The following is an 11,830-nucleotide window of genomic DNA, read 5'->3' on the forward strand; positions in this document are numbered from 1 at the left end:
TCTTATATTTGAGTGCATGATCGAATGATGATAAGCTTACCATATATTCAAACAATGTATAAGAATGTTTTTTTATAGAAAAATAGGTAGAGAAATCTTGTCGTGGATATTTTCTAATTCTTGGTTTTTGGTTGGCCGATCCAAGATAGGTTTGATTTGAGAAGGAAGTGGTGTAATTCCATCTCATCCGACTCCGACACAACCGGTTTTATAGAGCTTTTTGGATCAAAATAGAGCTTTTATCTTAGAATTTTGCTTGTTACAAAAAAAAATAAAAAAGAAAAAAAATCTCGAATTTTGCTAAAATATTTATAGAAAATGTAAAATATTATGGATATCAATAGGCCCAATAATTCAAATTAAGAGAACTAAATTCAAATAAGCCCAATTATGAGTCCAAAACAGCATAGCTTAGGAAGCAATGAATATGATGCCCAACCAACAACCCAATTGAAGGGAAGTATTTTCAGTGTCTCTAAAATCAGTTTTATTTTATATTTTCAAAAGTTAAAAGTTTATCATATTAGATATTCAAGTTTTAATTTTCCATTTTCTATATTTATTATATTGATTAATTTTTTAGTTACAATTTTTATTTATCTATCAAGTATTTTATTTATAAAGTATTTTTTCAAAATAAATTAAAACGGAAAACTTAATAAATTACTATCTAAAAATGTTTAATTTTCATCTAAGATCTTTATAATACATAAATATTTATTATCTTTTATTTTTTAACATACTCGACATAAATTGTGGGAAATTAGATTTAGTGAAAACGAAAACACATATCGATATTGAAAATAAAATGTAAAAACTTACATTTCATAAGTACTGTAACCTACATAAATAATGCAGATCCAAGAAAATTTTAAACTCAAATAAGGCAAAATAATTTCTGATTTACAAAAATACAAAACAAATTAATTTGGTGATCTTAGAAAAGCATTATATACCTTATAGCGTTGGATTTTCAATTAGGCGAAAAAGGGATAACTTTCTTTTGGATTATAACCATCATTAGTATACGTTCACTATTTGTTTGAAGAAAGCCATTGAGCCTCTCCCTCTCACTATTTACATGAAACAATATTCTTTAAGCTTCACGATTTGCAGATCTACAATATTGTAGTACTTCAAGAAAGTTACCACCAGATCTTTGTATGCAGAAAACTGTTTGAAAGTACCTGACAAGATAAGTTGGATTAAATAACGGTTTTAAAAAAAGTATTATATTAAATTATAACTGAACCATACATTTCAGCTTGGTCTACAGAAGTTATAGGTCTGACTCTGTAAAAAAGAACTGACATGGTTCCTTCACATGTGTTTTTTTCTCTTGCTGCCACAAAATCACATGTGAAATAACAACAAAAGAGTAAAAACTAGTGTTCCTTTCTATCTCCAAGAACAAATAACTTACCAATCTGTACATAAACTTCTGCTAGTGCTTTCAAAAACAATGCTATTGATACTGAGGGCTCTGGGGATCCAGTACATGGAAAAAAGTCAAAATAGAATCAAAGCTTACCGGAGGTTATGAGAATCTGTTCTTCCATGTTCCAGTTTGATTAGAAAAATACCATATTGATAGAATGAGTCTCCACATTCCACTGCGTCTCTACCAAAATATACAGTCCTACACGTATAGCAAAAAAAAAAATCAAGGTTATAACACACTAAAAAAGGCTTGATTGAAGATCTTTATAATATTTAAATATTAATTATTTTTTAAATTTCTTAACATACTCAAACATAATACATGGAAAATTAGATTTAGTGATGAAAGCTAAAACATGTATCAATATTGAAATTATAATGTGAAATATTATTTTTCATAAGTAATATAACCTACAAATATTGAAAAATCCACGAAGATTCTAAACTCAAATAAGGAAAAACATTATCTGTTCAACAAAAATATGAAACAAATTAATTTGGTGATCTTAGAAAAACATTAGTATGCCTTATAACCAGCTTTGAACTTCCATGTTGGGAATGACAATCTTATGCCAATTAATTACATTGTATAAAACTTTAGACTTAACCTCTTTAATGCATCTCACCTACATTCTTTAAGCAATGGTTTTATTGGTGCATATTTGCAAATTGAAACATCATATACTCCAACTAATGAATCATAATAGACATTAAACTATGGTTGAATGGCTTGAAGTAGACTAATTCTCTTTGTAAAGCAAAGTGGATTTTTCATTTTCTATAAAATTCCAAGGAAAACTTATAGTTGTGGAAAAGATAAGCAATCGTTTAATTTTCATTTGAGAATTCATAAGATATAGCAGTATTAAGTATGTAAACTTGGTTTCATTAATTGGAATAAGAAACATACCTGTTAAAAAAGAGCATGTTGAATATTTAAAAAATGAGGGAGCACATATTAGATCATCAAGTGTGTAGTTGTTCAACCAACATATGTTTATTTCTTAGACTAAATGTGGTCTTAATCCGTTCTATAGTCCACTTTGACAACTTGAAGAATGATTCATACACATTAAGTTTTTAAATGCTAGAAACATTTTTCTTACAAACCATCTTAGTCAGATTAATTCGAAATAATCATATACTTTAGTTTATTTTAATATTTTCAGTTTCATGATTAGAATAATTTATTTTTATTCTTATTTTCAGTTTGATGATTATAACGAGCTATCTTAGTCAGATTAATTCAAAATAATCATATACTTCAGTTTATTTTAATATATTTTCAGCTTCATGATTAGAATAGTTTATTTTTATTATTATTTTCAGTTTCATGATTAGAACGAGCTATGAAAATTGAGCAAAGAAATAAACTAAGATGACTTAATTATTGCAATAATCTGTTTGATATGAATATAAAAAGTGTGAATAATTGAAAATAATTCCCCAAGAATAATTAAAAATGAGGAAATAGACAATAGTCATCGCTTCACCCTCTTTGCGTTGTCTGGGCCTTTTACCTCTCTCTGTCTGTCGTTCACACTCTTTCCTTCTTCAAAGTTTCTCTCTCTGATCCCTTACTATAAACTCTCTCTGTAGATTTGTCGAAGCTCAAACTCTTTCCTCTGTCTCCTTCTCTCAGGTAACTATCTCTCAAACTGCAGTTTTCTTTTTTGCTGCCTCCGAATCTGATTCTTTCCCTGCATTATATGTTCAAACTCAAACTCTTTTCTAGGTTCTTGTTTTGGTTATATAAAAGTTAAGCTCTTTTTAAGAAATGGGTTCTTGATTTGACTCCTAAAGATCGAACCTTTAGTTGGTGTTTCTTTGATTTGTCTACAAATTTTAGGGGTTTTAGGTTCTCAGTTTCAATTTGTATAGTTTGGTTTAGTTCTCTTCAAATCTCTACTTACTTTGCATTATGGTTGCAATAAATTTGATCTTTTTACCTTTTTGCATGTCACAGGTTCTGTTTTTTCACCACTAGTTCTTGAGGTGGTGGTTACTTGTCTTATTCTGTAAAAGCTGTACCTTTATGTTGTCACAGGTTAAAGAACTATTTGTATAGCTGTGAGAAGATTTAAGAGTGTTTGTTGAAGATGAAGAAAACATCAAGCAGAAGCCAAAGAGGGAGCAGAGGTATCAAAGGGAAGCATGTCCTACAGATATGTGTTCTGCTTGGAGTCTGCATCTGGCTAATCTACCAAGTGAAGTATTCTCATGATAAGAAGAAGGAATTCTATGAGACTGATGACAAGAAGTTGTCAGAGAAGGAAGATGGATTGGTGAAGCTTGGGAGAAAAGATCTTCTTCCCGGTTATCATAAGAATGTGGAGGAGAAGCATGTGGAAGATGACGAGGATGAAGACCATGGAGAAGAAGGGAAAGAGAGCAAGAGTGAAGTAGAGAATGGTACTCATGAGGAGGAGGAAGAAGAAGTAGCTGAGGAGGATGAAGAAGATAAGAGCAAGGTAGGAGAGGAAGTAGTTGAAGAGGATGAGGAAGAGAACAAACATGAGGAAGATGATATCGATGAACAAGATCAAAGCAAAACGGCTGGAGATGCTGATAAGGATGATGAATCGCTTGAAGAAGAGAAGGAAAAAGAGACTGATCATGCAGATGAGGTTGATATGACTGTTGACGAGGCGCGCGAGGAGCATTACAAGGCTGATGATGCTTCCAGTGCGGTGTCTCATGAGTCTCGGATACTGAACACTGAGAAGCTTAAAGAAAGCTCTGATAATTCAACAGGAACAGCTCAGGAGAACAATGCAAACGCCACTGTAAGTGAGGTTGAGGAGGTTCAGAAGGAACCTGTCTTGGAGAAAACAACCACAGAAGTGAAAGATGGTGACAGTGAACCATCCAGAGGTGAAGCAACAGTTAATGGGAATTCAACAGAAGCAGTTCTTGAAGCTTCAGGGTTTCTGCAGAATGAAACAAGAATCATGCAAGAACGGAGTCAAGAAGATGGTGCATCGCCTTCAGGGTCCTCTGTTGTCAAACTTGAGCAGACACGTGATGAATCTGCTCCCAACATCACTGTTTCCGCAAACGTTACCAACATAGATCCCATTCAAGATGACTCGAGGAACTCGACTTCAGAGTCTTCTTCTCTAATAGAAAACATCTCAGGCTCAAACACAACTGAGGTGAAGGAGAATACAAGGTCTGAAGGTAGTGATGATGAAACAGTTGAATATAAGGAAAGTTCAAACCAGTTCTCCACAGAGCAAAAGGAGGAAGTAGATGATACTCCTGAAAGCACAATGTTGCAAGAAGAGAGAGAAGCTCTCACTGATCCACAAACCTTGCCGGATATAAGAATAGAAGGGAATGAAGACGATCAAGAAGAAGAAGCCATCTCAGCAGAGTAAAATGAAGCTGCATAAGTTAATGTGAATGTTTTCTATGGAGTTTTCTGCTTTTGCAGCTATGTCTAGTAAAAGCTAAAAATGTATTCAGTGTCTGTCTCTGTTAGTTCCCAAAACTGTATATTAATCTTCTACTTTGGCTATGGATTTGCCTTCACTAGTCTTGAGGAAAAACTAAAGTTCAATATTTAACAGTAGAATAGAAGAGCTCAACAATTAGTCAGCCAAGTGGATTTTGGTCTTTCTTGCATCAACTGTCCGGAACAGCAGCAATCATGTCTTCAAGTAGAAACCCATTTCTTTGTATTTTTAAAAACTCAGAATCACTAATCAAAACTTGTTATCTGATAAAGCTTTCCAAAAGGTGAGAGCTAGTTCTGTACAAAATACATAATTAGTCATTAATTATTCTTTTCCCCCACTGCTCTTACATCAGCTTAATTAAAACCAAACCCTCCTTAGAAGAACATCTGATACATTCTCTCCCAAGTTTTCATTTATAGTGTCTCTTCTTATGTTTGGCTTGCGCCAGATTGTGGAAGAAATCTACAATTACTGGCTCGTAATCTGGCATCTTTCCATAACCTGCAAATGGATTTTCAAAGTTCATTTCTCTGCTTCTCTGACAAAAATCATATTTAAATTACACAGAAGGTTCAAATACAAACCAGGAAAATAATTGATGTCAATAACAGAAAAGACATTCTTGCTCCCATGTTCTCTGATCATGTCTATGTTGAAAAGCCGAAGTCCCTATCAAAATACAAAGCAGCAAAAGATTAAAAACAAAACAAAAGAAACAGACTTGCAGGGGAGAAATGTGAGGAAGCGGCAAATTTTTATACCAATAAGGTTCGCAGCTCTTTCACAAGTGCCTCAAGGAAAGGCTTTGGAGGCAGCTCAGCAACGCTAGGTTCCAAGTCTGCATTATCCGCTGAAGCAGCAGCAGATGAAACCCTCGGGAATTTGAAGACGCCATTAGCTTTGGCTTTTTCGCAGTTACTACTCACGTTTGGTAGAGAGAACCGTCTCACCACTTTTATAATATCACCCACCACAAAGACCTTGAACATTACTCCACCTTCATGCACCAAAACAAATGAATAAAGGATACATTCTGTATTTTACTAAAAGTGTTAAGGTAAAACCACAAATAGTACCATGATTAACAAACTCTTGCAGGACTAAAGGCGGTTCAAGTTCCGCCAGTGAGTGCTTGTCATAAGCTAAGAACAACTGATGTGACTTTGCAGTTCCATCGATCCAGAGTGGCTTTGCAACTGGGACAAAAATGAAATAAGTTTAAGATCCCAATCATATTATTTGCTCACAATCATCATTTAATGTGAAGTTGTTGTACCTAGTGGAAATTTAAGACCAGCTTCCACAACTCTATCTGCACTAGATGCTGAATCTTTCAAGACAACCAATTGTTTTGGAACATAAATGCTGCCTACAAGGGATTTACCAAAGCAAAGGATTACTTATAGAGTAGTAATTAAAGGAAGTTCTTGAATTCATAATGTTAAGAGAATTATTACCACTGCAATCTGACAGATTCAAATCTGCCATACCCTGAAGCATCGATTGTCGATTATATATACGCTTTATTGCACTTGGAGGATCAAGCACAATCACTTCCGGGTGTTTCTGCTGGTAATCCTACAAACATAGTAAAGCAAATATTGAGTTTGATGATATAATATTAATCTAAGTGTATGTAAGGAATAAAAAAATTCTCAAAAGTCCAAACCTCAATAACGTCTTGCCACTCTTTTCCCAGTAGCTGCAAGTGCACAATCATATAATTCATAAGATTTCCAGCAAATAAAGAAAAGGTTCATCTGAAAGCATTCTTGGTTCCCACAAACCTTATGCAAAACGACATCAAAAGGCCCTTGTTCAGAAAGTGGACGGTTCAAATCAATGGGGACAAAGCAGATGCCTTTTCTCCTAAAATAGACACACAAGTAGTATTGTTAGCGCTTTGTCAAAAAAAAAAACTCCACAAGAATAAGAAAAAAGGATGAAAGCTATGGTTTGATTAGGAAGAAGCAAAAGAAACCTAACTACAAAAACCCTTTGCTTGAGGGATTCTAGAACACAATATTATAAGCAGAATCAGTCATTGTTTAATTTAAAACACCCATGTGGCTGAAGAAGATCTCCAAGCAATAGAAAAAAGGCAAAACATCAAAAGTTAATTATTTTTTCTGTAGAAGGCTTAAAGTCAAACTTCAACAGAGACTAATCCAAAAGGAATATTCCCCATAGAAACAAGGTTCCAGATACCTCAAGTATACTAATAAGTGCATGTCTAAGCAAGGACTCATAAAGGACAAAAGACAGTAGCTAGTGGCTATGGTCCTCCACAACAGAATCATGCTATACCAAAACAAGAGCAAGGAAACAAGAACCAAATCTAGTTAAAATTTGAAAATGAAGAGTGGTCTCAGGAAAAGAAACACACACACACACTTGATTATCAGACAAGCCACTTGTGTTATGTTTCATTACCTAGCCATGAATTCAAGCTTGGGCTGCAAGAAACTCTTCTTCTTCTTGGAAGTCAGAGCGTACCCCACAACGAGTTTCTGCGTCTGCTGAAACAGAGGCCGCTCGACCTGAAACGGCGCCGTTTCGGCCACCACTTCTCGGTTTTCCTCAGCGCCGCGTGGCACCAAGTTCTCGCCTTCCAATCTCATACCGATGTCCTCAAATCCGCCGCAGGAGAACCCTAGATTGCACGTAATCCTCAAATCACGCCTCAATCTGGCGGGTTCGATATCTCCAGAAGCGAGAGTCCCAAACATTTTCTAGAGAGAGAGAGAGAGAGATGGGTAAGAAGAAAGGTAGATCCTTTTTTAAGATCCTAGGCTCTGCTCTACAGTTTCAGGCTGCTGATAAACGAGAAGAGAGCGAGAGAGTAAGAGAGAGAGAGAGATGCGCTCGACACTATACGTGTTCGGTCACAAGTTCAGAGGCGAGACAAATGAGATTTGTGAGAATGTTGAGGGAGAGATTAGACTCGGAATCATGTATTTATAGAAGAAGAAAGAGAGATTGAATGAATTTTGCAAGAATAAAGATATGTTAACAGTGCAGTTCAAAAAAAAGATATGTTAACAGTGAAAATGGTCGTTCCCTAACGCTTTGCTGATATTTTTTTTTTGTTTTCTAAAACATAAAGACACTGTAGCTGCCAGAGTTTCTCCAAAACGACAATACTTTAATTCTATCTTTAGTTCTTTACTAACCTTTTTTCGAATTCCACCTAATTTGTTGTGAATGAATTCCACGTAGTCTCTACATCAATCCGTATTATAAAAGTATGAAACAAATATTTTCATACAGTATGTGTGTGACAAATCATATCATTATCCCATCACTTCTACCAATAACAATGAATCGCTTACTGTTTTCTTTTCTAATAAAACGAACTGGATACTGTTTTGGTGATGAACAATTACAAAAGTACGTGTTAACATATGGCTATAGACCACTATGACATAGCTAACATCTTGATATGTATATGTATCACTAGTATTTGAGTTTCATGCACTTCCCTTTAAAATAACTAACTTAGACCATCCGCAACGGTAGAAATGGGGTTATCTTAGCGCGAATTCTTAGGCAAAACCTAATATAATAATCGTTATATTTTAACTTTAGGTAAGAAAGAGTCCTTAGGGAAGGAGGTTTAAGGATTAATCCTTAAGTGCGTGGCATCACGTGATAGGCTAGCGGAAGGGGTGTGTTTCGCGTGGGGGAAAAAAGAATCATTTGGTTTCTCGATAACGAAAAAAAAAAAACGCTCTCGCGATATCAAAGGCGATTCGGCGACTGGAGAAGGGTGAAGGTAAATCGGAGGTTTCACGGTTTTTTTTGGCATTTGGAGTTGTTGCATGTTGATTCATCTGGTATTAGGGTTCTATCGAGGGGTTTTAATTGATTTCGGTTCTCAAATCGAGTTGGGGATTTTTCGAATTAGGGTTTTCTTCAAGATTTGTTCACCGCGCGTCGGTTAGTTGTTGTTTTCGTCGTTATTAAGGGTCGGGATTGAGTTATTAAGGAGTGGATTGAGTTCTTTATCGATTTAAGTCTTGGGTTTAGTTTCTAAATCGATTAGTTTTTGTTGTTGCAGGTGTTGAAATGGAGGAAGAATTAAGAGATATGAAAGCCCGCAAAGATTACTACAACATGCTTCATGCCGTTTCAGATGCGCAACAAGGTATTCCTCAATTCTGCCCCTGTGGATCACTGACGAAGGAAGTCGTTGATGAAGACGACACATATGACTACCTCCCTGGGAAGAGATACTTCATCTGCCGTGAGTTCGAGGTATTAAGTTTTCTCTCTTACTAAATCTCTTCTTCTTTGAAATGAATGTGCAGTTTGATAATGGTAATTATTTTGGCAGAATGACGGGATGCATTTCAGGCAACCATGGGTTACGGGTATGCAACAAGAGGTTGAGAGGTTCAAAAAAATATTCAACGAGCAGGAAAAGTTGAAGAGAGAATGCGAGGCGCTTAAGGTGAGTGGAAATATAAATTGTAACATGTTTGTGCCTGTTTGTAACGCAACCTGTGTAACAAAAAGATTGGTTTGTCTGATATATGTTCAGGAGCAGGTGAAGATGATGCATTTGCGTCTGAATGAACTTGAGAGCAGCCATTCGAAGGTTAGTCTGTAAACGTATTTGCGTAACTTTAGCTAGATAGTTTAGCTAGATAGTTTTTAAAACTCTAGGTAGATAGTTTTTCAAACTTTATTGTTGAACTTTATAGTTGAAACTTTATAGTTCAACTTTAGTGTTCAAACTAGTATAACTTGTTGTTGTGATTTCGAAAGTGATTTGATATGTTATAAATGAAAAGTAAACCCGTCTTTAATTGTGCCTAACTGCATTTAGGCGTCTTTACCTGTAATGAGAAGACACTTTCCTACTAGAAGTAAATTCATTTATGTAGAACAGAAAGGCCTTGCGTTCTGGAAGAGGATACTAGACAACTACAACTCCAGCCCTTTACTGGTTGGTACAATCCCCCGCGAACTTGGGCAAGTGAAGCAACGATGGGCCAGGATCAACGATGTGGTGTGTAAGTTTTGTGGTAGCTACGAGATGGCACATAGGGAGCAGAGAAGCGGGCAAAATGACAACGATGTGATGAAGGCTGCATTGGAGATCTTCTTCAATGACAAGGGCTTTAAGTTCAACTTGGAACATGCCTGGAGAGAGCTTAGGCATGATGTCAAATGGTGCTCCACCTCTCTCGGGAAGGACAATGGGAAAGACAAGCGCAAAGGTGCTTCAGATGCGGGAGGGTCAGTGACAGAGCCACAAGAGAGACCCATAGGAGTGAAGGCAGCTAAGGCTGCTGGTAAGAGGAAGAAATTAGGAAAAGAAGAAGAATTAGGACAACTTAAAGATTTGATGGAGACCAAAAAGCAAATCTCAGATCAGAGTTTGCTTGCAAGCTTGTTTGCTAAAACCGACCCACTGACTGAGATGGAAATAGCTTTGAAAATGAAATTAATGTCTCAGATGTTGTGATGGTTTTTTAACGCTTACTTACTGTTGTTTACTTGTCTTTTTACTCATGCTTACGAATCTCTTTTTACGTGTTTCAGGTGAAGAACAAGCCCATGTGAGCGAAGTCACGGGTTGTCTGGAAAGCTGCTGTGTGTTTTGTTTGTTTCTGCGACTCTTATCATGTGAACCAAGTCACGGGTTGTTTGTAACCCTTGGCTTTATAACTATGTTGTCTCGGCTTTGTTATAACTCTACTACTCTTCTTCTCAAAAAACTTGTATCTCTCTGCTTTCAGTTTGTTGTCTTTGCACTTGATCATCTACTTTTGTAAGCTCTCTGTTTCTTGAAGTAGATGTTGTTTATCGCATCACTTGTTTTTTATCGCATCACTTGGTCGCATCACTTGGTTTTTTATCGCATCACTTGTTTTTTTATAGCATCACTTGGTCGTTTTCTTATAGCATCACGTTAATGAACTTGATCATCACTTTAATGAACTTGATCATCACGTTAAAGAACTCCAATTTATATTCTAACTCCAATTTATATTCTAACTCCATTTATCTAAGCTCCAATTTATGTTCATCTAAGAACTAGATAATCACTTGGTCGGTTTTTCCATCAGTTGTTTTGGATTGTTTCATCACTTGTGTCAATTTTTCTAGTTTGTGTCAATTTTTTCTAATAAGGCAGATACAAAAAAATGAATTTAATAATTTAATTAATTATGGATTGTTTCATCACTTGATTTTTTTTAAAGGGATTACCAAATATGGAAGATGAAGTCGATCGCAGATTGAATGCGGCTTTGGATGAAGCTGTCGATGAATATTTTGAAGATACATACAACAACATTGCGAACAACCAAACTAAGAAACAGAGCAAACGTGCATATGTCGAACGCAATCGCGAAGAGGGCCATACCCAACTATGGAACGACTACTTTAGTGAAAATCCGACATTTCCCCCAAATTTTTTCAGACGGCGTTTCCGCATGAACAAGGCAGTTTTCATGCGTATCGTCGATCGCCTCTCGGAAAATTTTCAATTCTTTCAACAAAGAAGAGATGCTACAGGAAGGTTAGGTCTATCTCCACTAGTCCTGGGCATTCGGATCCTCGGTTCGGGTCGGGTCGGGTTATTCGGTTTTCGGATTTTTCGGGTTATGTCAAATGTAACCCGATTAAGAACCGGTTAAATTACGGATCGGATCGGTTCGGTTTATATCGGATCCGGTTCGGATTTCTATTTTTTTTTGGAATCCGAATGAGAACCGAATTAACACCGGTTCGGATTTTAACCCGAAAAAATCGTTTCGGTTCGGATTTTAACCCGAAAAACCCGAAAATACAACATAAAAAAAAACATTCTAGAATCAAACTATCAAAGTATCAAACTGAAACAATATCATAGAAACTGAAACAACATCCTCAAAGGCTCAAACAAACTGAAACAAACTGAAGCAACATCCTTAAAA

General features: G+C 35.9%; 3 protein-coding genes across 5 annotated transcripts; 2 read left to right on the forward strand and 1 right to left on the reverse strand.

Moving 5' to 3' along the window:
* Positions 1-2,890: 2,890 nt before the first annotated feature.
* On the forward strand, positions 2,891-5,004 carry LOC103862263 (cilia- and flagella-associated protein 251). 2 transcript variants are annotated; one of them, XM_009139965.3, is made up of 2 exons: positions 2,891-3,082; positions 3,488-5,004. In XM_009139965.3, exon 2 carries the CDS (start codon positions 3,540-3,542, stop codon positions 4,818-4,820), a length of 1,281 nt encoding a protein of 426 aa, XP_009138213.1. In that variant the 5' UTR covers positions 2,891-3,082; positions 3,488-3,539; the 3' UTR covers positions 4,821-5,004. The 2 variants fall into 2 exon arrangements, with proteins under 2 accessions (XP_009138213.1, XP_033143153.1); XM_033287262.1 differs by having other exon boundaries at positions 2,913-3,082; positions 3,407-5,004.
* A 145-nt stretch (positions 5,005-5,149) lies between these two features.
* Positions 5,150-7,877, reverse strand: LOC103862265 (inositol-tetrakisphosphate 1-kinase 2). The gene is made up of 9 exons (XM_009139966.3): positions 7,335-7,877; positions 6,689-6,770; positions 6,571-6,603; positions 6,359-6,479; positions 6,178-6,270; positions 5,978-6,097; positions 5,663-5,898; positions 5,486-5,570; positions 5,150-5,402 (listed from the first exon to the last, which is right to left on the reverse strand). Exons 1-9 carry the CDS (start codon positions 7,628-7,630, stop codon positions 5,311-5,313), a joined length of 1,158 nt encoding a protein of 385 aa, XP_009138214.1. The 5' UTR covers positions 7,631-7,877; the 3' UTR covers positions 5,150-5,310.
* A 391-nt stretch (positions 7,878-8,268) lies between these two features.
* Positions 8,269-11,718, forward strand: LOC103862266. Of its 2 annotated transcripts, none has more exons than XM_033287264.1 (4): positions 8,269-8,676; positions 8,962-9,158; positions 9,238-9,501; positions 10,452-11,718. In XM_033287264.1, exons 2-4 carry the CDS (start codon positions 8,970-8,972, stop codon positions 10,470-10,472), a joined length of 474 nt encoding a protein of 157 aa, XP_033143155.1. In that variant the 5' UTR covers positions 8,269-8,676; positions 8,962-8,969; the 3' UTR covers positions 10,473-11,718. The 2 variants fall into 2 exon arrangements, with proteins under 2 accessions (XP_033143155.1, XP_009138215.1); XM_009139967.2 differs by lacking the exon at positions 8,269-8,676 and having other exon boundaries at positions 8,917-9,158; positions 9,238-9,354; positions 9,445-9,501.
* The last annotated feature ends 112 nt before the right edge of the window (positions 11,719-11,830 follow it).

This window comes from Brassica rapa, chromosome A03, assembly GCF_000309985.2.
Source record: "Brassica rapa cultivar Chiifu-401-42 chromosome A03, CAAS_Brap_v3.01, whole genome shotgun sequence".
NCBI lineage: Eukaryota > Viridiplantae > Streptophyta > Magnoliopsida > Brassicales > Brassicaceae > Brassica > Brassica rapa.